General features: G+C 36.8%; 7 protein-coding genes across 15 annotated transcripts; 5 read left to right on the top strand and 2 right to left on the bottom strand.

The window, feature by feature from the left end:
• Positions 1-7: 7 nt before the first annotated feature.
• Positions 8-2,332, top strand: AT5G16800 (Acyl-CoA N-acyltransferases (NAT) superfamily protein). 3 transcript variants are annotated; one of them, NM_203064.3, is made up of 5 exons: positions 8-455; positions 562-706; positions 1,349-1,448; positions 1,566-1,794; positions 1,904-2,332. In NM_203064.3, the coding sequence occupies exons 1-5, from the start codon at positions 310-312 to the stop codon at positions 2,094-2,096; spliced, it is 813 nt and encodes a 270-aa protein (NP_974793.1). In that variant the 5' UTR covers positions 8-309; the 3' UTR covers positions 2,097-2,332. The 3 variants fall into 3 exon arrangements, with proteins under 3 accessions (NP_974793.1, NP_197182.2, NP_001190321.1); NM_001203392.1 differs by having other exon boundaries at positions 16-455; positions 1,566-1,769; positions 1,870-2,323; NM_121686.4 differs by having other exon boundaries at positions 1,566-2,332.
• Positions 2,333-2,593: 261 nt separating this feature from the next.
• On the top strand, positions 2,594-4,188 carry THO7 (Tho complex subunit 7/Mft1p). 2 transcript variants are annotated; one of them, NM_121685.5, is made up of 3 exons: positions 2,594-2,770; positions 3,099-3,726; positions 3,859-4,188. In NM_121685.5, exons 2-3 carry the CDS (start codon positions 3,130-3,132, stop codon positions 3,961-3,963), a joined length of 702 nt encoding a protein of 233 aa, NP_568339.1. In that variant the 5' UTR covers positions 2,594-2,770; positions 3,099-3,129; the 3' UTR covers positions 3,964-4,188. The 2 variants fall into 2 exon arrangements, with proteins under 2 accessions (NP_568339.1, NP_001331398.1); NM_001343466.1 differs by having other exon boundaries at positions 2,594-3,726.
• A 155-nt stretch (positions 4,189-4,343) lies between these two features.
• Positions 4,344-10,898, top strand: DOT2 (SART-1 family). Of its 3 annotated transcripts, NM_001343465.1 has the most exons (15): positions 4,347-4,628; positions 5,017-5,589; positions 5,669-5,807; positions 5,909-5,951; positions 6,108-6,221; positions 6,313-6,409; positions 6,496-6,562; positions 6,650-6,709; positions 6,802-7,411; positions 7,705-8,102; positions 8,235-8,455; positions 8,556-8,640; positions 8,744-8,993; positions 9,089-9,205; positions 9,879-10,898. In NM_001343465.1, the coding sequence occupies exons 2-13, from the start codon at positions 5,039-5,041 to the stop codon at positions 8,819-8,821; spliced, it is 2,463 nt and encodes an 820-aa protein (NP_001330040.1). In that variant the 5' UTR covers positions 4,347-4,628; positions 5,017-5,038; the 3' UTR covers positions 8,822-8,993; positions 9,089-9,205; positions 9,879-10,898. The 3 variants fall into 3 exon arrangements, with proteins under 3 accessions (NP_001318573.1, NP_001330040.1, NP_197180.1); NM_001343464.1 differs by lacking the exon at positions 9,879-10,898 and having other exon boundaries at positions 4,344-4,628; positions 9,089-9,804; NM_121684.4 differs by lacking the exon at positions 9,879-10,898 and having other exon boundaries at positions 8,744-9,205.
• Positions 9,452-11,888, bottom strand: MYB9 (myb domain protein 9). Of its 4 annotated transcripts, NM_121683.4 has the most exons (4): positions 11,660-11,888; positions 11,134-11,405; positions 10,022-10,732; positions 9,452-9,907 (listed from the first exon to the last, which is right to left on the bottom strand). In NM_121683.4, the coding sequence occupies exons 2-4, from the start codon at positions 11,394-11,396 to the stop codon at positions 9,871-9,873; spliced, it is 1,011 nt and encodes a 336-aa protein (NP_197179.2). In that variant the 5' UTR covers positions 11,397-11,405; positions 11,660-11,888; the 3' UTR covers positions 9,452-9,870. The 4 variants fall into 4 exon arrangements, with proteins under 4 accessions (NP_197179.2, NP_974792.1, NP_001330269.1 ...); NM_203063.2 differs by having other exon boundaries at positions 11,134-11,888; NM_001343462.1 differs by having other exon boundaries at positions 9,452-10,732.
• A 3,394-nt stretch (positions 11,889-15,282) lies between these two features.
• On the bottom strand, positions 15,283-16,980 carry ITPK1 (Inositol 1,3,4-trisphosphate 5/6-kinase family protein). The gene has a single exon (NM_121682.3). The coding sequence runs from the start codon at positions 16,713-16,715 to the stop codon at positions 15,756-15,758; it is 960 nt and encodes a 319-aa protein (NP_197178.1). The 5' UTR covers positions 16,716-16,980; the 3' UTR covers positions 15,283-15,755.
• Positions 16,981-17,243: 263 nt separating this feature from the next.
• On the top strand, positions 17,244-22,363 carry TOZ (Transducin family protein / WD-40 repeat family protein). Its single transcript, NM_121681.4, has 14 exons — positions 17,244-17,635; positions 17,762-17,944; positions 18,103-18,264; positions 18,420-18,640; positions 18,750-19,032; positions 19,149-19,283; positions 19,508-19,626; positions 20,079-20,235; positions 20,422-20,668; positions 20,750-20,826; positions 21,026-21,145; positions 21,257-21,387; positions 21,477-21,651; positions 21,741-22,363. The coding sequence occupies exons 1-14, from the start codon at positions 17,339-17,341 to the stop codon at positions 22,062-22,064; spliced, it is 2,631 nt and encodes an 876-aa protein (NP_568338.2). The 5' UTR covers positions 17,244-17,338; the 3' UTR covers positions 22,065-22,363.
• A 1,385-nt stretch (positions 22,364-23,748) lies between these two features.
• On the top strand, positions 23,749-25,561 carry AT5G16740 (Transmembrane amino acid transporter family protein; the record flags this gene model as incomplete). The annotated part of the gene is made up of 3 exons (NM_121680.1): positions 23,749-23,890; positions 24,260-24,858; positions 25,022-25,561. The coding sequence occupies 3 exons, from the start codon at positions 23,749-23,751 to the stop codon at positions 25,559-25,561; spliced, it is 1,281 nt and encodes a 426-aa protein (NP_197176.1).
• Between the last annotated feature and the right edge of the window lie 22 nt (positions 25,562-25,583).

Raw genomic sequence — 25,583 nt, 5'->3', positions numbered from 1 at the left:
AAAGATGCTTCGCTTGAAGCCATAACGATGTGTGGGGAAGACGGCAAAGCAATCAAGCAAATACTTTTCCTTCCTCTTCTTCTCCAAAAGTCGTTTGTTTTCACATTTCTTTCGATTCCCACTTGACTCTCCGAGAAACCTTTGCAGATCAACAAACCCATCTTCTGATTCTGGAAACCCTAACCCACCCGGTTCCGATTCAGACAAACGGGTCGGAGACCGATTTTGATCTCGAACTCGATTCTTTCTCAGATGAAAGTATCAAAAATTGAGAATTTGAGGTTGTTTGAGTCTTAATCATCTCGATCAATGTCGCGTTTTCCCCGTGGATTTGTGGAGAATTCATCAATGGAGGAACCCAAAATCGCTCGTCGTCCAACTATTTGCTTCAGACCAATAAACCCTTCTGATTTAGAACGTTTGGAGCAAATCCATCGTGACATATTCCCAATCAGGTAAATAAATACCTTTGTTTTGGAAAGAATTTATATGTGATCTGGTTTTGGGATTTGACTTTCCGTTTTTTGGAAGTGTCTTATCAAAGCATTTGATTTTGTTCAGGTATGAGTCTGAGTTTTTTCAGAATGTTGTCAACGGAGGTGATATTGTCTCTTGGGCTGCTGTTGATCGGAGTCGCCCTGATGGTCATTCTGAGGAACTTATTGGATTTGTTACTGCCAAAATCGTACTTGCCAAAGAAAGCGAAGTGAGTTGCTTTGTGTTTTGTTCAAGTGTCTTCCTTTTTCATCGTCTTGTTCAAGTGTAGATTTCAAATGTCCGAAATGGGTTTCTTTCCACTGGAGAAAATAAAGCTTCAATTTGTAACGTTTCAAGTTATTTTTGAAGCTTGTTTTGAATGGTTTTTGGGTTTTGTAAAGAAGATGCAATGTCTTGTAAAGTGAAAATTTTGAATGTTTGAAACATTTTCTTAAAAATTTCTTAAAAATATAAACTTTCTACAATTTCAACAGCTTTTTCTAAGCTTTTAAGTTTTGGTTGGAGCTTCTTCAGTAGTAAAACATTGTCTTCTCTTTGTTCTTCGCCTTTTGGGTTTTGGTTCTGAAATTTCGAAATAACTTTATACAGCAAGTAACAAGTAATTGTGAAGTGTAGATTTTGAATGTTGTTGAACCATTTCACAATGTCTAATGGTTTAAGCGTGAATTTTAAAGCCATGTACATTAGATGGGTTTCTTACGAAAGTTCTAGAAAATCAAAAAGAGCCAGCCACTTTATTAACATCTTGATTATGATCCAAACTTGTTTTGTACTTGTTCGTTTAATGTTAAGAGTCATCAATGGCTGTTTCTTGGGTAATATGTTGATAGATTTTCTATGTCTTGTACAGATATCAGATCTAATAAGATATGACTCGTCGAAGGGAGAGGGGACATTGGTGTACATCCTAACACTTGGAGTTGTAGAAACATACAGAAAACGTGGAATCGGTATTGATTCTGACCCCATGTAGTAAACCAATGATATGGATATTTTGTTGATGGCTTGATGCTTCTCTTCTATTGCTTGGTTTTGTTAATATTAAGTTCTGCAACTTTTTTGTGCAGCTAAGGCACTTATTAACGAGGTCGTCAAATACTCTTCTGGTATCCCTGTGTGCCGTGGTGTTTACCTTCACGTGATTGCACACAACAATCCCGCAATCCGGTTGTACAAAAGAATGTCTTTCAGATGTGTAAGGAGGTTACACGGATTCTACTTAATCAACGGCCAGCATTTCGATTCTTACTTGTTCGTCTACTTTATCAACGGTTCTCGCTCTCCTTGCTCACCCTTGTATGTACAAAACACAAGTATTTTTTGCATTCTAAATTCTGTTTGCTGTGATGTTTCTTTGCGGTTTCTTCATAGATGGGGTTATCGCTGAATCATGGCTGCATTGCAGAGATCTTGCGGTGTTGGTTCTGAATTATATGAGGAGCGGAATCAAATCTTTCGCATCAAAGCTGACGGTGAACCACGATGAGAAAGGCTCGAAATGGCTTAAAAGCAAAGACAACACGCGGTGTCTCTTGCCCACTCAGACTAAACGAAACCTTGCATCGGAAAGAGTATCATCCGGGTATGATTACGTATAGTGTCCGTCTCCCATTCATAGACTTTGTAAAATCATTCATTTTAATGTCTTCCATTAAGCTCTGGTTGTGATCCTATTGTGTGTGTTCGTGTAGAATAATAATGTGATAAAAATGTAAATATTGTGATGTGATAGTTGAAGACAACTCTTTGGGACGGAGGGTTCAATCCACTGTTAGTCTTATTGTCTTAAATTAGTTAGCTTGTTGAAAAAATTAGCTTTGTGCTTTATGGCGTGAAAACTAGCATAAGCTCATATAATTTACTTAAAATTACAAAAACAAACCCCAATACTTTTTTCGAGAAACCAGATCCTTCTTCAATTCTGATCATGAACAGCTTTTGGCTCTAATTGGGGCTAATTCACATGACATGGAATTAACTAGAGATGTTTAAACAGATTTAAAAAAAAAAAAACAAACCAGACCAATTTTCTGGGTTAGTAACAAATTTCAGTTCACCACTGTGAATGCTTAAATTGTAATTTAAAAAACAATAGGGATTAGGTATATAATAAATGAAAGTTAACGAGCAAACTGTGAAGAACGAGGGAAAGGGGAAGAAGGAACGGAAACATAGAATTAGGGTTCACAGTGCATCAGAGAATCATAATTTCTCTGTTTCGGATTTTTAATCGTACAAGAGGTGAATTGATATTGGGTTCGGTTCGGTTCAAGTAAGTTAAATATTCTCTTTTTCGCCGATTATTTATTGGGTCAATCTCACTATAATTTCGGTTCACTGAAAATTTGAGAAACAGAAGTTGTCCTATAACGATTTTGACGATGAGAAGAATAAATCGAATTCTATGAAACTTTTGCTTAATTACTAGTTCGAATGTTATGAATTCCCGTGAATGAGTATTCAAAAAGGACCTTAGTGTGTTCTCATTGTTTTGAGCAGTTTTTAGCTTACATAGATTTATTTGTTTGGTTTAAGATAATGCTTTGTCAGAATTATGCGAAGCCTAGCCTAGCTTATTATGAATTGTGTTTGTTCTGCAGATTTGAATAATATTAGACTCTAGTAGTTAAGATGTCAGTGAGAGCTAGGAGGATTGTTTCGGGTAGATCAGAGACTGTAGCAGCTAATTATGCTTTCGATCCGTTACATGATGACAAAATTATAAGAAATAGGCTTCTCACACGCACGACCACCACCAGAGGCGAACCTCCATTGAAGAAGCTTCAGAAGAAATTCACTTCTTTTGTTATTGAACTAGACAAAGAAGAAGATAACTACAGTGAGTGTGGTAGGCTCGCGAAAGCTTTCTTGCAAGAACTCTCTGCGTTTGAGATTCCGCTTCTTAAGAGCCAAGTAGTTGTCGCTGCAAATCTTAGGGAGAAAGAGAACTTTAACGAGCTTAAAGATGAGACGAATAGGCAGATAATGCAGGCACAAGCTGATATAGAAGATCTTAAGAAACAGCTTGAGGAGAGTAAGATAGAGAGACAACAGAAAGAGGAGTGTGAAGCCATTAGGAAACTTATCTCTGCGCAGCCACCGAGGTCAGAGACGCAGAAGGTTATACATGAATTGAAGAAGGAGATTGCAGAACTCGAGGCTGAGAATACAGCAAGTTGGAGACTTCTTGAACTAAGGAAGAAGCAGTTTGCATTGTTGTTGCATGTGGTATGTCGATTTTACGGGTTTCGTTGTGTTTTTATAGCTAAGATTCTAAACAAGATTTCGCCTTTCTCGTGTTTCTTTATGTTTACAGCTAAATCCTAACCTTTTTGGTTTTGTGAAAACTTTTATGTATAGGTGGATGAGTTGCAGGAGACAATGGAGGATGAACAGAAGAGTATGGTGGAAGAAATGCAGAGGAACATTACCGCTGATGGCGCTGAAGCCATGTCCATCGATTAGCTCCTAATCTTAGCAACTTTGTCTTCCTCTTGAATGCTAAAGAAACAAACCTTTCATTGATAAGAAGAATCTGTTTTATAAATTTCTGGTTTCTTCTGGTTGCCTCATAACCAAAATTGCTATGAAAATAAGGATATGTATGTTTCATTTTAACTCGCAGATTCAAAAAAAATAATGGCAGATCTTCTCGAGGTTTTGAGGACTATGTGAACCGGAAAGGTCAGGAGAAAGTGATTTATTTGACTAAACCAAGTTTGGTAATGATTCATCAGGAAAATAACCGGTCCAGAAAATTCAACCGACTAAGATTTATTCCCGTACCAAAGAATTTGCTTTTAAACCGGACTAATATATATACAGTACACGTATATCTTCTCTATTTTGCAAAATCGTTCTCCTCTCTTCGCCACCAGAGAGTCTCTCCGTCTCTTTCCACGGCGAGTTTGCGATCGTCCGCGGTTTGCTGTTTGTCGTCATCTCTCTCGTTTGAAGCATTCTTTTCTAAATTCTTCGCAGTTGCTAGGTCTTTATCTTCTAAACCTTACTATTCGTCGGTGTGCTTTCGCAATTTATCTCTAAACCCTCGGAAATTTCTCCTGCAATTCTGAGCTCTTTGTTCGTCGATCCGAATATTCAGTACTTTCCATTGAAGGTTTGATCTAGAGGTAATTCGAATCGGAATTTGATCAACCTTTGTTTTCTTTGATATTTCGTTTCAGATGTTTGCTTCTTCTTTTTTCCGATGAATTTCGAATCGCTTGACCTTGTTCCGTTTTCCGTTTATCCTCCAAAGTCTGAATATGTTTATAGCTAGCTAGATTCAGGATTTGATTTTACCTTATTTCCCCAATAATAATGAAATCCTTCTTAGGTTAGGGTTTTTGTGTTTTTGTGTTTTGTCACTAGTTTTGAAACCGAAAATTGTCATCAAGTGTGCAAGTACTTTGTCAGAGTAATGCCAATATAATAGTTTTGTTATTCTCATCTTGCTCGGCTGTAGTTTTGCTACCATTGTAATTGTTGTTACTGAGTAACTCCTTTTTCTGTGGTTAGGTCTTGACTAAAGTTCTTGAAAATGGAAGTGGAGAAGTCTAAATCAAGGCATGAAATCAGGGAAGAGAGGGCTGACTACGAGGGTTCGCCTGTTAGAGAACACAGAGATGGAAGGAGGAAAGAGAAGGATCATAGGAGCAAGGATAAAGAAAAGGACTATGATCGAGAAAAGATCAGGGATAAGGACCACCGCAGGGATAAGGAGAAAGAGAGAGACCGAAAAAGAAGTAGAGATGAGGACACTGAGAAGGAGATCTCTAGAGGTAGAGATAAAGAGAGGGAGAAAGATAAGAGTAGAGATCGGGTTAAAGAAAAGGACAAGGAAAAGGAAAGAAATAGACATAAAGATAGAGAAAATGAGAGGGATAACGAGAAGGAAAAAGACAAGGATAGGGCAAGAGTCAAGGAGAGAGCGAGTAAGAAAAGTCATGAAGATGATGACGAGACTCATAAAGCTGCAGAAAGATATGAACATTCTGACAACAGAGGTCTGAATGAAGGTGGCGATAATGTTGATGCTGCATCAAGTGGGAAAGAAGCATCTGCGTTGGACCTTCAGAATCGCATTTTGAAGTAAGTGATTCTCATATGTTATATGAAATCTAGAATTATAGGTAGTACAGGAATTAAAAGTTTGTGTTTTCTTCCTTAGGATGAGAGAGGAAAGAAAGAAGAAAGCTGAAGATGCTTCTGATGCTCTATCATGGGTTGCAAGGAGCCGTAAGATTGAGGAAAAACGAAATGCTGAGAAGCAAAGAGCACAGCAGCTCTCGAGAATTTTTGAGGAGCAGGTATTACCTCCATTCCTTGAACATCTTATATCCTTTTATTTCTTCATAACTTCCTTTTATCTGACATTTTAATAAATATATCTTATCTCATATTTGTTCAGGACAATCTTAATCAAGGTGAAAATGAAGATGGCGAGGATGGCGGTATGTTTTCGTTTCTAGTTCTTTTACCCCTAACTTTAACTCTTCAAAGGAAGTAATCATGTATTCTGTCATACCATAGAATTTCTTTTTCTATCTTCCTTTCTAAATGTGATGCTCTCTGATTGATAATTTATCTTGACATATTCTGGTTAACAGAGCATCTATCTGGTGTTAAAGTTCTACATGGTTTGGAGAAAGTGGTGGAAGGTGGAGCAGTTATCTTGACACTAAAAGACCAAAGTGTCCTTACCGATGGAGACGTTAACAATGGTTAGTATCTTTTTGTGCTATCTTTTATTTATGCTATCAGCATTGTTGATGTTAGGCTCTGTCATAATGAGATTTTCAACTATTCTTGCAGAGATTGACATGCTAGAAAATGTGGAAATTGGAGAACAGAAGCGCCGGAATGAAGCTTATGAAGCAGCCAAGAAGAAAAAGGGAATATACGATGATAAGTAAGTTTAAGTATTGTTCAAAGGCATTTAGATGAGCATATCTGTGTTGCTTAAGACTGAAACATGGCATTATATTTATTTTATAGGTTTAATGATGATCCCGGGGCAGAAAAGAAGATGCTTCCTCAGTACGATGAGGCTGCTACTGATGAGGTAAGTTACTCTGTCTAGCGGATTTTTCAAATACCATAATTATAGGCACTTCTTTGGAGGGAATTAATGTTATTGCTTTTGCTTTAGGGGATCTTTTTGGATGCAAAGGGTCGCTTCACCGGTGAAGCTGAGAAGAAGCTAGAGGAGGTACTATTCTTCCTAACATTCTGTCATATTAAATGGATCGTAGTAAGTATACACACTAACGGAATTATTTTCTTTCATGTTCTACCGATCAGCTGCGTAAGAGAATTCAGGGTCAGACGACACATACTTTTGAAGACCTTAACTCCTCAGCAAAGGTCTCTTCAGATTACTTCTCACAGGAAGAAATGCTAAAATTCAAAAAACCCAAGAAAAAGAAACAATTGCGTAAAAAGGATAAATTGGACTTAAGTATGCTTGAAGCAGAAGCTGTTGCATCGGGATTGGGAGCTGAAGATCTTGGTTCTCGTAAAGATGGCAGAAGGCAGGCCATGAAAGAAGAGAAAGAAAGGATCGAGTATGAAAAACGGAGCAATGCCTATCAGGAAGCCATTGCTAAAGCTGATGAGGCATCCAGGCTACTTAGAAGGGAACAAGTTCAGCCTTTTAAAAGAGATGAAGATGAGAGTATGGTGTTGGCTGATGATGCTGAAGATCTTTACAAATCGTTAGAGAAAGCTAGGAGGCTAGCTCTCATTAAGAAAGAGGAAGCTGGATCTGGTCCACAGGCAGTTGCGCATCTTGTGGCTTCCAGCACCAATCAAACAACAGATGATAATACCACCACCGGGGATGAGACACAAGAAAATACAGTGGTTTTTACAGAGATGGGAGACTTTGTCTGGGGTCTCCAGCGCGAGAACGGTAAAGTTTAAATCATCTTCTGACACAGTTACACTGTTATTTATGTTTTGCTCTATTATATTGATCTGCTATAGCACTTCCTACGTTATTTGGAACATTTATTTGGTGTCATATGATATGACATATATGGACATTCTCTCTCACACACATGCTTGGGGCTAACTTGTCTGCAAATAGTTTGTAGCTAGTTTAATCAATCTTATTACCTGCTAATTACTTTTTTTTTCTTCGACAAACATATGCTTTGTAGTTAGAAGTGGTACGGTGTTGTTGATCTTTGTGTGGTCTTTCAGATGTGCGGAAGCCTGAAAGTGAAGATGTTTTCATGGAAGAAGATGTAGCACCCAAAGCTCCCGTTGAAGTAAAAGAAGAGCATCCTGATGGTTTGACAGAAGTAAATGACACTGATATGGATGCAGCAGAGGATTCATCAGATACCAAAGAGATAACACCTGATGAAAATATACACGAGGTTGCGGTTGGAAAAGGATTATCTGGTGCATTGAAGCTTCTTAAAGACCGAGGAACCCTAAAGGAGAAGGTCGAATGGGGTGGTAGAAATATGGACAAAAAAAAGAGCAAGCTTGTGGGTATTGTGGATGATGATGGAGGTAAAGAATCTAAGGATAAAGAATCTAAGGATAGATTCAAGGACATCCGGATTGAGAGGACTGACGAGTTTGGTAGAACTGTAAGTTTTCTAAAGCTTTGCTTTTCACTCTTATTAAACTCGTCCTTGTGTGCATAGATTTTCACTCTTATTAAACTCGTCCTTGTGTGCATATGTAAAATAATTGATCTTCTACTCTCACGTTGTTAACAGTTAACTCCAAAAGAAGCCTTTCGACTACTCTCGCACAAATTCCACGGGAAGGGGCCTGGAAAAATGAAGGAAGAGAAACGGATGAAACAGTACCAGGAAGAGCTCAAGTTAAAGCAAATGAAAAACTCAGACACACCATCGCAGTCTGTTCAAAGAATGAGAGAAGCTCAAGCTCAATTGAAAACTCCTTACCTTGTCCTCAGTGGCCATGTCAAACCAGGGTATACATATGCTTCATTATTCAGTTTTAGTTTTTGGAATCACTGAGATACAAGTGACGCTCAGTTTCTTTAACTAACACATATTTGTTACATTATTCAGACAAACCAGTGATCCTCAGAGTGGGTTTGCGACTGTTGAGAAGGATGTTCCTGGAAGCTTAACACCAATGCTTGGTGACAGAAAGGTTACATGACCTAAGATAAAAATACATTTTTCTTTAACAACTTATTAATAAGATGCCGCCTAATACATGATTAGTATTGATCTATTGACTTTAAACGTTTCAGGTGGAGCATTTCTTGGGAATAAAGCGGAAATCAGAGCCCGGAAACTCGGATACACCACCAAAGAGACCAAAGCCTTGAAGGACACTTTTAGATAATCAAAAGGTCTTGCTTGCGTCTTTGTTTCACATTGATTTGTCTCTGGTAAACTCTTTTTCAGGATTTGTTAGTCTTTAGAAGAAGACATAGCTCGCTCATTATATAGATTCATGCTGCTGAGACTGATGATATTTTGATGAAGTTGCCAAAACCGGTATGGGTTTGGTTTCAGTTCTGTAATCAAACCGGTTTTTCTTTCTTTCTTTAAAAAATGTTAATGCAATTTACCTCTTTCCATCTTAATTTCAGATCATAAAATGTTGAGTCGTTTGACTTAAACAAAAAAAATGTTCACGCGTCATCGTTTAGTTTTGGCCGCAAGGTTAAAAATAGTGCGAAGATGTTCTGTGCCCTGAGACATGTAGCGTAAGTTATGCAACTATAACTTTATTCACTTAATATATTGTCTCCTACTTTAAAGTCAAAACACAACAAGGTTGCGTCACTTTCGAGGGTATATTTTGTAGTTCACTTCTTCTTACCCATCGCCAACTAAATATTTAATCTTCAATTATATTTGGTAAAACAAACAAAAAAAGTATATATATTCATCATCCAAAAGTAATCATATTTTTTTGTTCATTCGGCTTGGGATAGTCAAGAATCTGTTTTGTTTTTTACGTGTTGACTAGATTATAATTAATAGGAGACAAATTGTTTTTATTGCATTGGCGTATGCGTTTACGTGTAGATAGTATATTTACTTTTTAATTTAATAAGAAATCAAATGGAAGAATATATTTGCGTTCGTCTTTGTACTTTATATATTTGAAAACAAAAAGAAATCAACGTTTGTATTTTTTTTGTAAAGCAGATAAATTAGATTTATGAAAGTAATTACAAACACGAATATTTGTATTAATACAGTAATGTAATCAAGTTTGTACAAGATCAATGTTTACCACACACACATGGTCTTACAAAAAAAACACGGTAAGGATTAGTGAAGAATAAATATGCTTTTAACTCTATCGACAACAAATAACAAGAAAAATAAATATACTCTCTCTTTAATCATTTTTCAATCTTGTCTATTCAGGAAATGGCCATGGTTCCGAACAAGTTTGCCTGCAAAACGGAGAATTATAACATTAGACTAGCCAAATCGTCCATATTCACTGAATGCATTCATGTGGTAACTATAAAATTCAATCTATGTGGGAGAGTACTGATAGGACTTACTCTATTATCTCTTTCCAAAAAGAATCACTTGCTCCATCATCAATAGTGTCACACCATGGGTGATGATGATCTTGTGTAAACGTTGAGTTTGATGATGAAGGGTTTGAAGCATCATGATGATGGTAATCGACGATGTCTTTGTTCTTGATCATCCTTTGAGTTTCTTTAGATTCTTCAGGAGACGCCGGAACCAATAGAGGGAGTGAATTATGATCATCTTGAAAACCGGGTTGTATGGGGGAAGAAAAAGAGTCCAAAGGGTTATCAATAATTTGGGTTTTGACCATCAAATTCTCATCCTCAAGAATGTGAGAGAAGTTTTGAGACTGACCAAAAAGATTTTGGTTCTCTAAGTAAGAAGCTTGGCCAAAGAGATTGGTGTTACTGTTTTGCATAGTTGATGAAGAAAAAGAAGGATTGGTGGTGTTGTTATTGGTGCTAAGGACTTGAATCATAGTGTGTAGCAGTTGAGCTTTAGCAAGAGTTGTTGCATCCAGTTGCACATTTTGGTTGAGATTCAAGAGGCTGTTGAAATTTGCGGCGGCTATAAGCTGCGGGAGAGCTGCTAAAACGTTTAGATGGTCGGTTCTTGGCCTATGGGTCACCGGATCAATCCCCATTTGGAGAAGTTTCTTTCTCAAATGTGTGTTCCAATAGTTTTTTATTTCATTGTCCGTTCTTCCAGGAAGATTACCGGCTATCGACGACCACCTTCCAAAACATATACGAAATAATTAAACATTAATCAAATTGATATTATGGCAGTGGATTAGTCTAAGACTAATATATACCTAATATTGTCTTGCTTTAGTCGTAACAAGATTTACTTTTCAAGATTGAAAAACGGCTACAGACGTATGCACCTAGAGAAAACCAGTGTAGTAGGTATATATGTCAATTATATTCTTTCATCCATAAACTATATACTAATATATATGTTATTATATATTTCATATATCACACTACTCTTAATTCTAGTTATAAACTTCATCCTAGATCGTTTCACACTAACTTTTTATGAGATATAATTAATGATTTGACTAGAAAGAATTAACATTCGATGGTTTTTAAAACAAAGCAAGGAATTATAAAGTGAAAAAGTAATTGATTACTTGTTTCCAAGAAGGGAATGGAGGTTGATAATAGTTTGTTCTTCCTCTTCAGTGAAATTTCCTCTCTTGATGTCAGGTCTCAAGTAGTTGGTCCATCTTAATCTACAACTCTTTCCGCATCGGTTTAAACCGGCTTGCTTTGGAAGAGCTCTCCAGCTGCCATGGCCATGTTTTTGAATGTGATCTATCAGTTTATCATCCTCCTCTTGTGTCCATGGCCCTTTCTTTAGACCATTCTCATCGCAACATGGTGATCGCCCCATTATTACTAGCTATAACACGAATATTGTTATGTACGTAGAAAGTATTATTGAAAAAATAAAAATAACCTAGAGAATTAAGCATATAGAATTGCTTCAATCTTTGACCAAAAAAAAGTTCATCAATCTAAAGATAATGTATAAATCAAACACACTTTTGATCCATAATTAGATTCATGATTATAAATGAACTTGTTAACGTGTGTATGAGCAGAAACATACGTGCATAAATATTTGCATGTGTGTATATAAATGTATTGTCGAACCTGTTGAAGATCTCCTAGAACTCTCAAGGGAGAAAGATTCTGATGAAGGCAATCCAATTAAGGATCTTAGTGAATGAGGCTAAGTGTGTGTGTGATCTTTGCATTAAATAGGGCATTTGTGTTTCGTGTCTTTGTATCTTGTCGGACGGAGAAGATCTTAGTTTAGCTTTTGACTTTGCTGACCACAGAATGACGAAAATGCCCTTGTGGAAACTTATCATAATATTTGTAAGAAGAAGAAAAAGATAGGAAGAGAAGAAGATGATCAAGTTTGGGAAGCAATGTAGATACACAAAAGTTGCTGCAACTAATCCATATGTTGACAAAAGGCAGTTTGTAGTAATTAACCCTTTATATTTTTTAAAAATGTACAAAAGAAACTAACTAAATGAGAATTATCAATATGTAACTAGTTATCAAAGCAACAAAAAGTATATGCATAATTAATCTTAGATTTATTTAGTCATTGAAGAGACACATTTTTCTTTTTTGCTAGATATTAAAAGATGAAAGTTTTATGATTTAATATTTGATTAGTTTTATAATGTAGCATATTTCAAGTGTTTACGTGGTAAACAATGGAGAGTCGTTTTAAGTTTTTTTTTTCTTCCAAGTATTAAAGTGATATACATACACGATTATGACTTAGCAGACAACATGTTGAATTATCAATGATTTCCCAGTATAAGTTTGTCATCTCCCTTTCAAAAAATATATATACATGGAACCTATTTGTACCAACAAGTTTTCCACGTGGAGACGTTAAATAATTTAATTGTGTATATAGTATTTGATATATATAACATTTTGCAAGAAACAGTGTCCATAACAGTATGAATTACTGGTCATTGGTCAACAAATGATCCACAACATGCCACATCCCAACTATAATACGTATAAACAAAAACTATATTGAAGTCAATTGTTTTCATCATTATATATTATCGTGTTCCGATCAATAAAACAGTTGGCAAAGAGGGAATATACATATATAATACATCTCAATTTTATTTTAAAGCTAGAAAAACTGCGATTCCAATGCAGAGCTATTGTTTGCATGAATCATCATGAGAAAAAGGTTTAGATGAATCATATAATTTTATATTCTTACATTCTATTTGAAATGAGCTTAATAAAAACTTTATTAGTTTTGATAAGAATTTTGTTTTACTACAAAGTCAATAAAATAGTATATACAGCCACGCATACAGTACTATATATATCAAGTATATAGTAGTAATTTCTAAGAAAATAAATCAAACGTCTCGATATGGTGGTTGATTATTGGTGTAAATTTAGTTTTAAGCACATCAAGGCACGCAAACCTAAACCCTGGGACCCGCGAAAACCCTAATTCTTTTAACGACTAAACTAATTCTTATTTAATCGCTTTTTAGATGCTTCTACGTTGACGTTAATTGGTCCATAGAATCATTTTCATTGCTTCGACGTTGACGTTAATTGATCCATTAAAGCCATCGAATAAATAACTTGTGAAGCTCTTTTCTTTTTAGTTTTATCAAAGACATGCGTTTTATCGGATTTGAATTTTAATGACACAACGACCACATTAGTATATATATTTTTAGATTATATATGTTTTCACCTTGTAAAACTTTTTGTGATATCCGGAAATAAGGCGCACGATAAGACTGAGATAAAACTCCCCATCAAATCGATACGCGAAACCACGGACCCAGCGAACACATGATCGGCTAAGAAACCAGCCCACCGAAAACGGGTCTTTACCTTGTAAATTTTTGGTTTGTGGGTCGTTATTTAATTTATTTACATTAATTGATCAAAATAAAATTTAAACATATCTTAAGAAATAATTGGAATCTATCAAAATTTTCTAATAATAACAATATTTTTTTTTAGAAGACAGATGAAATATTCGTACGGAAGAAGTTTCCAACTAATCCGAAGGAGACAACAATGCTACAGTTGATCTTCCTCTAACCAAACGCTTATAGCTCATCCTACCCTTACGGCTTTATTTAGGACATAATCTTTGATTGAATAATGCATCTTCTAATTTCTTGAACAATATATATCTTCGAAAATTATCTCTCATAACTCATATTATGTTTTAGATGAGCAACAATTTTTAGTCAATTTATTTTTGTTTTGCGTTTTCATATTATGATGGTTGTTTTTACGCAAACCCAAACTTCAACAGCACACAAAAAATCGAGACATCTATTCTATATAATGTTCAAATTGAGATTCACTAAAAACTATTAAAGGACAAAATTTGCTTAAGTACTTGAATTTCTCCAAAATTCACAAACCAACACCACGAAGTACTTAAACACGTCACATATTGAAGAGATCAAGTAAACTTTGATTCTATACAATATACATCAAACTCCGGTATGTAACAGTATGACCCGTTTCTGATGATAATTACCTGACAGTATATATTATCTTCTTGTGTATGAGTCAAACCTAACATCTTGAAAAAGACCAAACTACAATGATTTGCACGTTACATTGCTATGCAAAAATATTTAGAAACCTAAAGCTTAGTAATTCAATTAGTTAGTAAGATGGTGCGTCAACTTTGTAGAACAAAACTAATGTTTATAAACATAAAACATGCGATATCCAGAGAAAACTTAAACTTTTACTTGAAAAAGTTACGTATATACAATGAATGTTGCAGTGGTTTGGGATAAAACTAATTAAGTCGTAGAACCTTACGTATGTACTTTTAGGTTAGGGATAAAACTAAAGATGAATATAGTTGGTTAAAACGAAGACTTCCATGTCAAATATAACGTAATTAAGTCTTTGATTCACCTTCTCTACGGTACAAGTCCATATTATGAGAAGGACTATGTAGACTTTTTTGAGAAAGTGTGTAAAAAAAAAAATAAGCAAGTGAAAAAGATAGATCCATATTGAGCCGTGAGGAACTTGAAGTTGGATTATATTCTTTTATGGGTTGATGGCTTTCCATAGCAGGAACCCAAAAGCTCATGGGCTTTTCGAAAGCTACATGTTGCCGAATCTAATTAAAACATCGAATCATCCATCACTATTTTCTCTGGTTCTATGATAATTTCGGTGTTAGTTCCGTGAGGATATAAAATCAGTTTAATATTAAAAAAAATTTGTTCGAACATGGAGATTATAAAGAATATAAAATTTGTCCAGAATCATCTTATCAGCTCCATCCAAGTTGTTAAAGCATAAATGCCAAACCCCAATTAGAATATATACATCCATATAAGTGTAGGAGGATATATGCATATGATGCAACACATCAAATCAGAGCGTATAAGATGCTTGAGAAGCTTAAGCAGCGGTGTGAAACAAGGACATATCCACAAAGACTCTTGAAATGAGAAACGCCAAGATGTGAGAAATGTTTCTAGATTCATTTTATCTATAGAGAAGCTTATGTGAGCAATCTAAATATCTAATTTCTCAGGATCTTGGAATCTAAATGTGAAACTGCAAAATGGTAAAAACTAGATTCATTTTGAAGTTAGGACAATCACATACCTTACTCAAGATGATTCAAACAAGAACCATATACTTAAGCACCAAGAATGCAGAGACAAGAAAGCACAGGACGAAGATACAAGTAACTGGAGATATCTTGCAAACCATCTCCATGTCTTAGAAATCCGATACAAAGACTTAGCACCGGTTTCACATAAACAGTTCATAATATAGAGAATGGAAAAGCATTGCCAAGTGAAGGTTACTAATCAACTTATACCAATGCTTAATCAAATATCTCAGTCTTGTCAGATTTGAGGAAGAAAACAGGCACCATAAAAGCTTGAAAAGAAATCACAAACTACCAACAGTTGAGAACAGACCACATTGCCAAGAATTTAGAGATTCAATGCTTTTCAAGAGTAGCAACAGTTATGCATTTGAACATGGCTTTGCAAAACTCGGAAGTAAACAAAAGAGAAACAACTAAAAAAATATAAAAAGCACAAGTTCAAGAATCCAAATGAAAATTAGCAAAGCAGCTAGTCACCATAGGCCAGAATTGCAATGGCAGTTGCAACACATTGCAATGGTACAAATCCTCCCCAACAATGTTCCTGCTAACTCCCCAACAGATTATTTCTCAGACATGATTCTTCTTAGTGACCATGTCCCAGAAGAACTCAGTCAACACAGGCTCGTAAGAGGGCATCTTAGCATATCCAGGAAAGTAGTTAATATCAATTATAAGGTACCTATTAGCATCTTTGGCATCCCTAATCACGTCGAAGTTAAAGAGATTGAGTCCCATTGATTCCCTCATGGCCTTTGCTAGATCTGTCAAGAAACTTAACGGAGGCATTTCCACTTTCTCTAAGCTCCTATCCTCACCATACTCAATGTTCTTGTCCTCTTGAGCAGTCAGATTCGATATCTGCGAAAACGGAAGAGACCCTTTCGACGTCCCAATCTTCTCTTCAGAGATATCAGGTAAAGATCTTCTCTTTACACATTTGACATGATCTCCAACCACATAGACCTTAAAGATCACACCACCATGATTCACAAACTCCTGCAACACAATAGGAGCTTTCAAAATCTTCATCCCTTCTTGATCATAAATCAAAAACATCTTATGAGATTTAGCACTCCCATCAGCATCCAACGGCTTAGCAATCACCGGAAACTTAAGCTCCCCTAAAGCTCCTCCACCGCTCAAGACGCTCGAATCCATAACAACAACTTGCTCCGGGACACCAAATCTCTCGCTATCTGAAACAGGAAACCTCAATTGAGTTATCACCTCAAGCATCGAAACCCTATTGTGCAATCGCTCGATAGCCTCAGGCAAATCGATTACAGGAACACCAGGACATTTCTCGCGAAACTCATGAAGATTCTCCTTCCAATACACATCGTAAAGCTTGTGGATTATGCAATCAAGCTTCCCTTGCTCCAACAACGATTTCGTCGGATCAAGCTTGACCAGATCAATGCCTCGTTGCCTTGAGTGTTCGATCAAAGAAGGTTGGATGAAACTATGCTGTTTCTTGGCTGCGAGTGCGTATCCAACTAAGTATCTTTCCTGGATTGAATCTGACATCTTTCGTTGTTGTTATGCTTCGAAGGTAACAAGATTAGGGAAAAATTCATGCCCAGGAATCAAAACCTCTTCGAGAGAAAAGGGTAAGAAAGGTTCAAGCTTTAGCAAACCCTAGATTTGAAATTCTACACGGAACGTTTAGAAGACTCGATTAGATCGAAGAGATCATACAGAATCGAGATTCCAGAGAGGAGAAATCGTAAAGTTTGGTTTTTTGTGCCCTTTTCTAGAGATGAAATAACAGAGAGAGAAGGGAATGTTGTACACGTGTGGAATCGAATATTGGTACGTGTGAAGATGCAAGTGGCGAATGTTGAACACGTGTTAGCGTGCGAAAGAGGACGAGTCTAGGTCTTTTTCATTAGATGGACGGTTGCGATTGCTTCATAATTATTATGGGCCAATTATATAGTTCATGGGCTTAAATATTTGGATCTCAAACGCAGACGCAAACGCAAACGCTTAATTTGGTACGTCTTAAAATTTGGTACCAATTGAAAAAAAAAGACAAGGTATAAAAGCGAGCTGCTTAAACCCTAATTCTTTCTCCGGCTACCGTTTTTCTTCGCGCAAAGTCCTTCAACGTTCTCTTCACCGGACGGGAAAGAGAGTTCGCCGTCGTGATGGCTCCTCATTCGTTAAAGAAGAACTACAGGTGCTCACGATCTCTAAAGCAGTTCTACGGCGGTGGTCCTTTCATTGTTTCATCTGATGGTTCTTTCATCGCCTGCGCCTGTGGTGACGTCATTAACATCGTTGATTCTACGGATTCATCAGTGAAATCCACGATTGAAGGCGAGTCGGATACGCTCACTGCTTTAGCTCTTAGTCCTGATGATAAGCTCCTTTTCTCTGCTGGACATAGTAGACAAATCCGAGTTTGGGATTTGGAAACCTTGAAATGCATTCGCTCTTGGAAGGTATATATATATTGTACTAACTGATATTGAATTAGGTTTCTCTTTTTTAAAAAATTTGATTTCTAAATATGATTATTGTTGTCCTTGTGGTGTTTTAGTCTATAATTTGTGCTTAATGATGAGCAGGGACACGAAGGACCTGTGATGGGAATGGCTTGCCACGCATCTGGAGGATTGCTAGCTACTGCTGGAGCTGATAGGAAAGTTCTTGTTTGGGATGTTGATGGTGGTTTCTGCACTCATTATTTCAGAGGCCATAAAGGGGTTGTGTCAAGTATCCTCTTCCATCCTGATTCAAACAAAAACATTGTATGTAACAATTCCGTCTATGGGTCAAATTATCTGGGAGTAGTATTTGTGTTATAAAGGGATAGAGTTTCTCGATTATAAAGAGATATGTTATTCTTGTAAAGCTATATTCCACTTTTGTTTGATGATAAGAGTGTGTTCTTGATGGTGTGGTGTAGCTTATCTCGGGAAGTGATGATGCAACCGTTCGTGTCTGGGATCTTAATGCAAAGAATACTGAGAAGAAATGTCTTGCCATTATGGAGAAGCACTTTTCAGCTGTGACTTCAATTGCTCTATCAGAGGATGGATTGACTTTATTCAGTGCTGGAAGAGATAAAGTGAGTTCTATATCCTCTCTAGTTTAATTGAGTTGCATCTTCAGGAGTAGGACTGTTTTCTGTTGGTGTTTTGTTAAATGGTATGAGGCAGTAAATTACGGCCTTTATTCTAAAGTTCAGTTGATTACTGGTGCTAACTTATTGGTTAATCACAGGTTGTGAACTTGTGGGACCTTCATGATTATAGCTGCAAGGCTACAGTTGCAACGTATGAGGTACTAGAAGCTGTGACAACAGTTTCTTCTGGGACGCCTTTCGCTTCATTTGTAGCTTCTTTGGATCAGAAGAAGAGTAAGAAGAAGGAATCTGATTCTCAAGCAACATATTTTATTACTGTTGGTGAACGTGGTGTTGTGCGCATCTGGAAGTCTGAAGGGTGAGCCTTTAATAGGTTTTGTTACGTTGATAATGTTTGGTGTAAAGTCATATAAACTATCCTGGCGTAAGAAAAATGTATTGAAATCTTTGGCTGTTTACTTTGACAGTTCAATTTGCCTCTATGAGCAAAAGTCGTCGGATATTACTGTCAGCTCGGATGATGAGGAATCTAAAAGAGGATTCACTGCAGCTGCTATGCTGCCTTCTGATCACGGACTGCTTTGTGTGACTGCTGATCAGCAGTTCTTTTTCTACTCCGTTGTGGAAAATGTGGAAGAAACAGAGTTAGTGCTAAGCAAGAGGCTGGTTGGATATAATGAAGAAATAGCTGATATGAAGTTCCTAGGTGATGAAGAACAGTTTCTCGCAGTAGCTACAAATCTCGAGGAGGTAATTGAGCTTTTTTCAGCCTGTATCATACGGGCTTGGTCATTATCCTGTGAGTATGATCAAGTCTAAGATTCCATTATTCATGGACTAAGATTTGCAAATATATATATATGCAGGTTCGTGTATATGATGTTGCAACAATGTCATGTTCCTACGTGTTAGCTGGCCATAAGGAAGTTGTTCTGTCCCTCGACACTTGCGTATCTAGTTCTGGGAATGTTCTAATCGTAACTGGAAGTAAAGACAAAACTGTAAGTCCATTTACTCACCTTGTAGTTTTCATAAATTATGTTACGTACCACGAAAGCTAGATTAGTAGGGATGGAATTTTTTGTTCAAGATTTCGTTAGGGTTGTTTGTAGCTTATGTCATTGCTTTTTCATGCACATCATTCCCCACAACATCACCTACAAAAAAACCTTTTCTGCTAGAGTGATCTGTGGACTCGGTTAACTTGTATTTGATTACTTTACAGGTAAGGCTATGGAACGCAACAAGCAAATCTTGTATCGGAGTTGGTACTGGCCATAATGGCGATATCTTAGCGGTTGCTTTTGCGAAGAAGTCCTTCAGTTTCTTTGTCAGTGGAAGTGGGTACGTGCTACATAAATGATTGCATATACCTTTTATTTTGATATAAGTGAAGCATGATGCTTCTAGTTTATGCATATATTGTTTATAACAATGAGGAAATCCTGATTAGGACTCTGTTCTTTCTTTACCCAGCCACCCAACTGAGGAAATATAAGAAAGGATCAATTACCCAGCCACCCAGCATAAGGCTGTTTACTGTTAGGCCTTATACTGGAAAATAAATTTTTCTATCAGATTAGTAGTATAGAGACTGTGTGGTCGAGAATTTTTGACTTCTGTTACCTTCATTTCTCAGTGAAATATTCTGGCTGTAACTAATTTGTGTGCATAAATGCAGAAAGTGTAGAATCTGTCTTGATTGTTAACATAGAGACATGTATCTATTGTTATATCTCCTACCAAACTGTAGGGATATATTTTTTTAATCTCTTAATTACGTTCCTTTGGATTAGTGATCGTACACTGAAGGTCTGGAGCCTTGATGGTATTTCAGAGGACTCAGAGGAGCCCATTAATCTGAAAACTAGAAGTGTTGTCGCTGCCCATGATAAAGACATCAATTCCGTGGCTGTTGCTCGTAACGATAGCTTAGTTTGCACTGGTTCTGAGGTAAGACAATATGATGAGCAAACATTTGTTGTTTAAGTTTATGGTAATTCATTCTATTGAACTTTTTTCTAATACAGATGAATTGAGAAATTTGTCTTCCTTTCTCTCCTATTGAATGAAGATGCACTGGGCTCTGATGGAGACATGCTTCACGTTCTTATCTGACTGTTGGTTTCTGTCTTACAGGATCGTACAGCTAGCATATGGAGACTACCAGACTTGGTACATGTTGTTACACTTAAAGGACACAAGAGGCGGATTTTTTCTGTTGAGTTCTCAACTGTTGATCAGTGCGTAATGACAGCTTCAGGAGATAAGACAGTAAAGATATGGGCTATATCTGATGGTTCCTGCCTCAAAACATTTGAAGGTCATACCTCAAGTGTACTTAGGGCCTCATTTATAACTGATGGAACCCAATTTGTCTCATGTGGTAAGTTTCACTAATCACTCACTACACTGATGTCATTTCTTCTTCATTTTTAGTTTTAACATTCTAACCATGCACTTGTAGGTGCCGATGGTTTGTTGAAACTTTGGAATGTGAACACTAGCGAGTGCATTGCCACATATGACCAGCACGAGGACAAGGTGACATAAACTGTCCTTGGTTTTTGATGTATCTTGGTCTGCCTTTGATGCTATCATTTATAGGATTATGAACTTCGGCTTGCCTGTATTTGTATTGGAAGTATTTATTTTTAGCCTTTTGATGGAATATGTTCATTGCCATTAGTCGCAGAGACCTCTTGCTATTCTGTTCAGACAAATAACAGTTCAACTTTTACAGGTATGGGCTTTAGCTGTTGGAAAGAAGACAGAAATGATTGCAACTGGTGGAGGTGATGCAGTTATTAATTTATGGCATGATTCAACCGCTTCAGATAAAGAAGACGATTTCCGAAAAGAGGTCTGTCAGTTCACTGATTAGATAATTTCTAATAGTCTGGTTTCTGTGGAGCAGTCATGTGTGCTTGATCTTTAGTCCGACCATCATTTTTGAAACACTTCCGATGTGCAGGAAGAAGCAATCTTGAGAGGTCAAGAGCTGGAAAACGCAGTGTTAGATGCGGAATACACTAAAGCTATAAGATTAGCATTTGAGCTTTGTAGGCCTCACAAAGTTTTTGAGCTCTTCAGTGGTCTCTGCAGGTAAAAAAGCCATCTAAGAACACGTACCAATTGCTTTCTTTTCTCGATATTAAGTCTCCTCCTTTTCTTACATGCAATTGGTGTAACAGGAAAAGAGATTCAGACGAACAGATAGTGAAAGCTCTTCAAGGACTTGAAAAAGAAGAGTTCCGTCTACTTTTTGAATATGTCCGAGAATGGAACACAAAACCAAAGCTATGCCACATTGCTCAGTTTGTTCTTTACAAAACCTTCAACATACTTCCTCCCACAGAAATTGTTCAGGTTTGGTTTAACATAAAAAGTGAAAAGATCAATATCAGTAAATAGTATCGGTTTCGCTTGGATTGATTTCGGGATTATTTTTCCAACAGGTAAAAGGAATTGGGGAACTCCTGGAAGGGTTAATCCCATATAGTCAGAGACATTTCAGTAGAATTGACAGATTTGTAAGAAGCAGTTTCTTGTTAGACTACACACTTGGTGAGATGTCTGTGATCGATCCAGAGACTGTTGAGACAGAGTATCCTAAGGACGAGAAGAAAAAAGAAAAAGATGTCATTGCTGCAATGGAACAAGACACAGACGAGCTAAAGCAGGAGACTCCTTCGAGGAAACGAAAGTCTCAGAAATCCAAAGGTAAATCGAATAAGAAGAGACTCATTGCCGAAGCACAGGGAAGCGTAATTGCAGTTTGAGTCTTGAAATACTTCATCAATACCATGGCATGAATTATAAATTTGATTGAGATCTGAGGGGTGGAATCCCAATTTTTGGTTATTCTCGTTTTCTTGTGTAATTGCCTAAATTGGTTGTTGTAAGTGCTGTTAGTTTTTAAATTTTTGTTGAGATTTAAAAAAGTATTTCGTAGCTGAAAAAGATCTATTCACCTTTTTGTTGTTTCTAGATTTTTTTTTGGGTTTTTGGTTTTACGTCAGCGTATATTAGCGTCATGGGAACGAACATGATTAGTAACGTAAAGTCGACCAAATTAGTATATCATTTCTTCATAGAATTAGAATCTGTGTAATACACGTCATGCATCACATAAAACATATCTTAATTTTATGGTTCATGAGGATCTTCACTTCCCATTATTATTCCCTCTTATCACTCTTTCAGCTCACTATTTTTTCTACCTAGACATCTCCTTAACATGCAACTTACAGCATAAGTAAGTGTCATAGATACCAGTTCATTTAACACCCACAACTTTACATAGATTGCTACGAAATTTTCAGGATTAATTTGAGTTTTCTCTAGATAAGCTTGATTACTCCAAATTAGCCATGTACTTTAAATACTGATGATTGTAGAGAGTGGAGAGAATATATGCAAGGTTATGTCTCATGAAACGTTCTAGAAGCCATCTTAATGTAATTAAGCTTCTAGTTTTCACCAGTGCGTGTACTCTGTACATCTGTATTTGGTTCTAATAGTTGCAACTAACATTAATCATGTGTTTTTAATATTACGTCATACATTATGCATGGAGAGGAGATGCCTAATTAGTCACCTAAATAAAATTTATATCGATTAGATTCTTCTAATCAGTCACCTAAATAATGTTTTAAAACAACTCTTATGGATATAAATATAAATAGGTCCCCCGATCGGCACTCGACAGGTATAGATCAAATTCATTAAGTTGGAGCACAATCAGATTCAATCTTAACCTCTTTCTGATACAATCATTTTGGATTTCTATTTTAATAATATATGGTTAACGTCATGAGAAAATCTATATGCCAAAAAAAATATAAGTTTTCAACAAAAGAATTCGCAATTCAGAAATATTCATTCATAGCCCTTCTATCATTCTAACTTATGTTCATATACTTAATATAATTAGTATTCCCATAAATAGAAATACTAACAAAAACATGTTCTCTATCAATATTCTAAACTCTGGCACTGGTTAATTTGGAATTGTCTTATCAACCTAGTTTAATTCAAAACTCTAGAAGAAAGAAAAAAAACTAACAAAGTTGTATACTATTTTATATACTATAAGAGTCTTTTTTCTTCTTCTTCTATATATGTCATGATTCACTTAAGAATGTATGACGTATATATATGGTGTATGAACATTCCCGTCGAATGTGTAATATGATTCCTCCTAACTAATATGCTACGAGAATTAAATAACCAACAGAACCCACTTTCCAATTCTATTGGAAGGCTAACGAATATACAAAACAATGTATGAAGTCATAATTTCTTTTTGATAATCTTATTTAAAAATTCTTCATTGTGCAGTGTATCTCCTCTTCTACAAATAACAACACTCTCCCTCCTTCTCTTACACATCACAAATACATACCTCAATTAGCTTATATGGTTATCTAGTGATCAGTTCGTTGTAGAATCATGTCGGGAACGATGGTTTGTGTTGCATGTGTTGAGGAAAATAAAGGGTGTGAATGTGAGCATGAAAAACCGGTTAGAGAGTTGGTGTTGGAGGCGGCGTCTGAAAATAGTTCATTTCTTCACTCTGTTATCAACATGGTTGGTATGCTCATTGGTACGTACCTAATATTATGAATTATGATGCACCAAGTCAATTTATACATTTGTGGAGCTATTTTGCTGTGAAAACATCCCTTGGTATGAATAAACATAACTAGAGTGTTGCACATGAGCAAGAGTGTGTTATACCAAGTTTTTTTTTTTGTTTTCTTGTAAATATGCATTTTTGGAAATATTTCTATACTATATATGTGCTAATCCTAACAATAATTTCATTTACTTATATTTTCAAGATAATCATTTTTCATACGTCGTAATGATTTATAAGCTTAAGCTATACATGATTAACTTAAAACATAAACTTCTCTGATTTTATAACCAATCAATAAGCAAACTCTGACGTCATGTTTGTCCCGTAACACAGGACTTGGCCAACTATCTATGCCATACGCCGTTGAAAGCGGCGGTTGGATGTCAATCTTCCTCCTCATATCATTCGGAATCCTCACTACCTACACTTCCCACATCCTCGGAAAATGTATCCGCCGCAACCCCAAATCAAAATCCTACTCCGATATCGGCTACTCTGCCTTCGGCCGCCACGGCCGCCTCATCGTCTGCCTCTTCATCTACCTCGAAATCTTCATGGCCTTAGTGTCTTACACCATCTCCCTCCACGACAACATCTCCGCTGCTTTTCCCGCCACTTTTTCTAACCACGGCCATTTTCCCGCGGCCAAGCTGACGGCTGTGGCGGTGGCTATCGCCTTGCCGAGTTTGTGGATAAGAGATTTGTCTTCGATCTCGTTTCTTTCTTCCGGTGGTATTCTTATGTCGGCTATAATATTTGGGTCAGTGGTTTACACGGCCATCTTTGGAGGCGTTATTGATGATGGAAAGATTCCGGTGCTCCGGTTAGAGAATATTCCGACGGTTTCGGGAATCTATCTCTTTAGCTTCGGTGGACACATCGTATTTCCTAATCTCTATACTTCCATGAAAGATCCCTCCAAATTCACAAAGGTACGTTACAAATATGAAATATCCTTTTTTAAATTATTATTGCGAGTGTTAATATAAAATTTTATTTATACATATAATTTTTTTTTATTATCATATAAATTTCATGCGTTGCCTTGTATATAATAAAACATTATGCATTGCATGTCAAATTTTGAATACGTAGGTATCAATAGTAAGTTTTGCTACGGTAACGGCGTTATACGGAGCACTAGCCATCACAGGAGCGAAGATGTTCGGACCAAGTGTAAATTCCCAAATTACCCTCAGTCTTCCGAAACATTTAGTAGTTACCAAGATCGCTCTTTGGGCCACTGTACTAACCCCAATGACCAAATACGCCTTAGAGTTCGCTCCTTTGGCCATCCAGCTGGAACGTAGCCTTCCTTCGACCATGACTGATCGCACCAAGCTTGTGGCTCGCGGTCTTATGGGATCAGCTCTGTTGCTGGTCATTCTCGCATTGGCTTTAACCGTCCCTTACTTCGGTTATGTCTTGAGCCTCACGGGCTCTTTGGTTAGCGTCACAATCGCTGTGACATTACCGTCTGCTTTCTACTTGAAGATTTGCTGGGACGGGATGACGAAGTTCACACGAGCCGCCAATCTTGGTTTCGTTGTTCTCGGGTGTGTTCTTGGAGTTTTGGGATCTTTTGAATCATCAAAGTTGCTTGTCAAAGAACTCGTTCGCGTTCATGGAGGTTGAGTGGTTTTAAAATCGCGGTTTG

The sequence above is a fragment of the Arabidopsis thaliana genome, chromosome 5, assembly GCF_000001735.4.
Source record: "Arabidopsis thaliana chromosome 5, partial sequence".
In the NCBI taxonomy this organism is placed as follows: domain Eukaryota; kingdom Viridiplantae; phylum Streptophyta; class Magnoliopsida; order Brassicales; family Brassicaceae; genus Arabidopsis; species Arabidopsis thaliana.
Note: the sequence above shows the minus strand (reverse complement) of the source record. Positions and strands in the feature narration are given on the sequence as shown.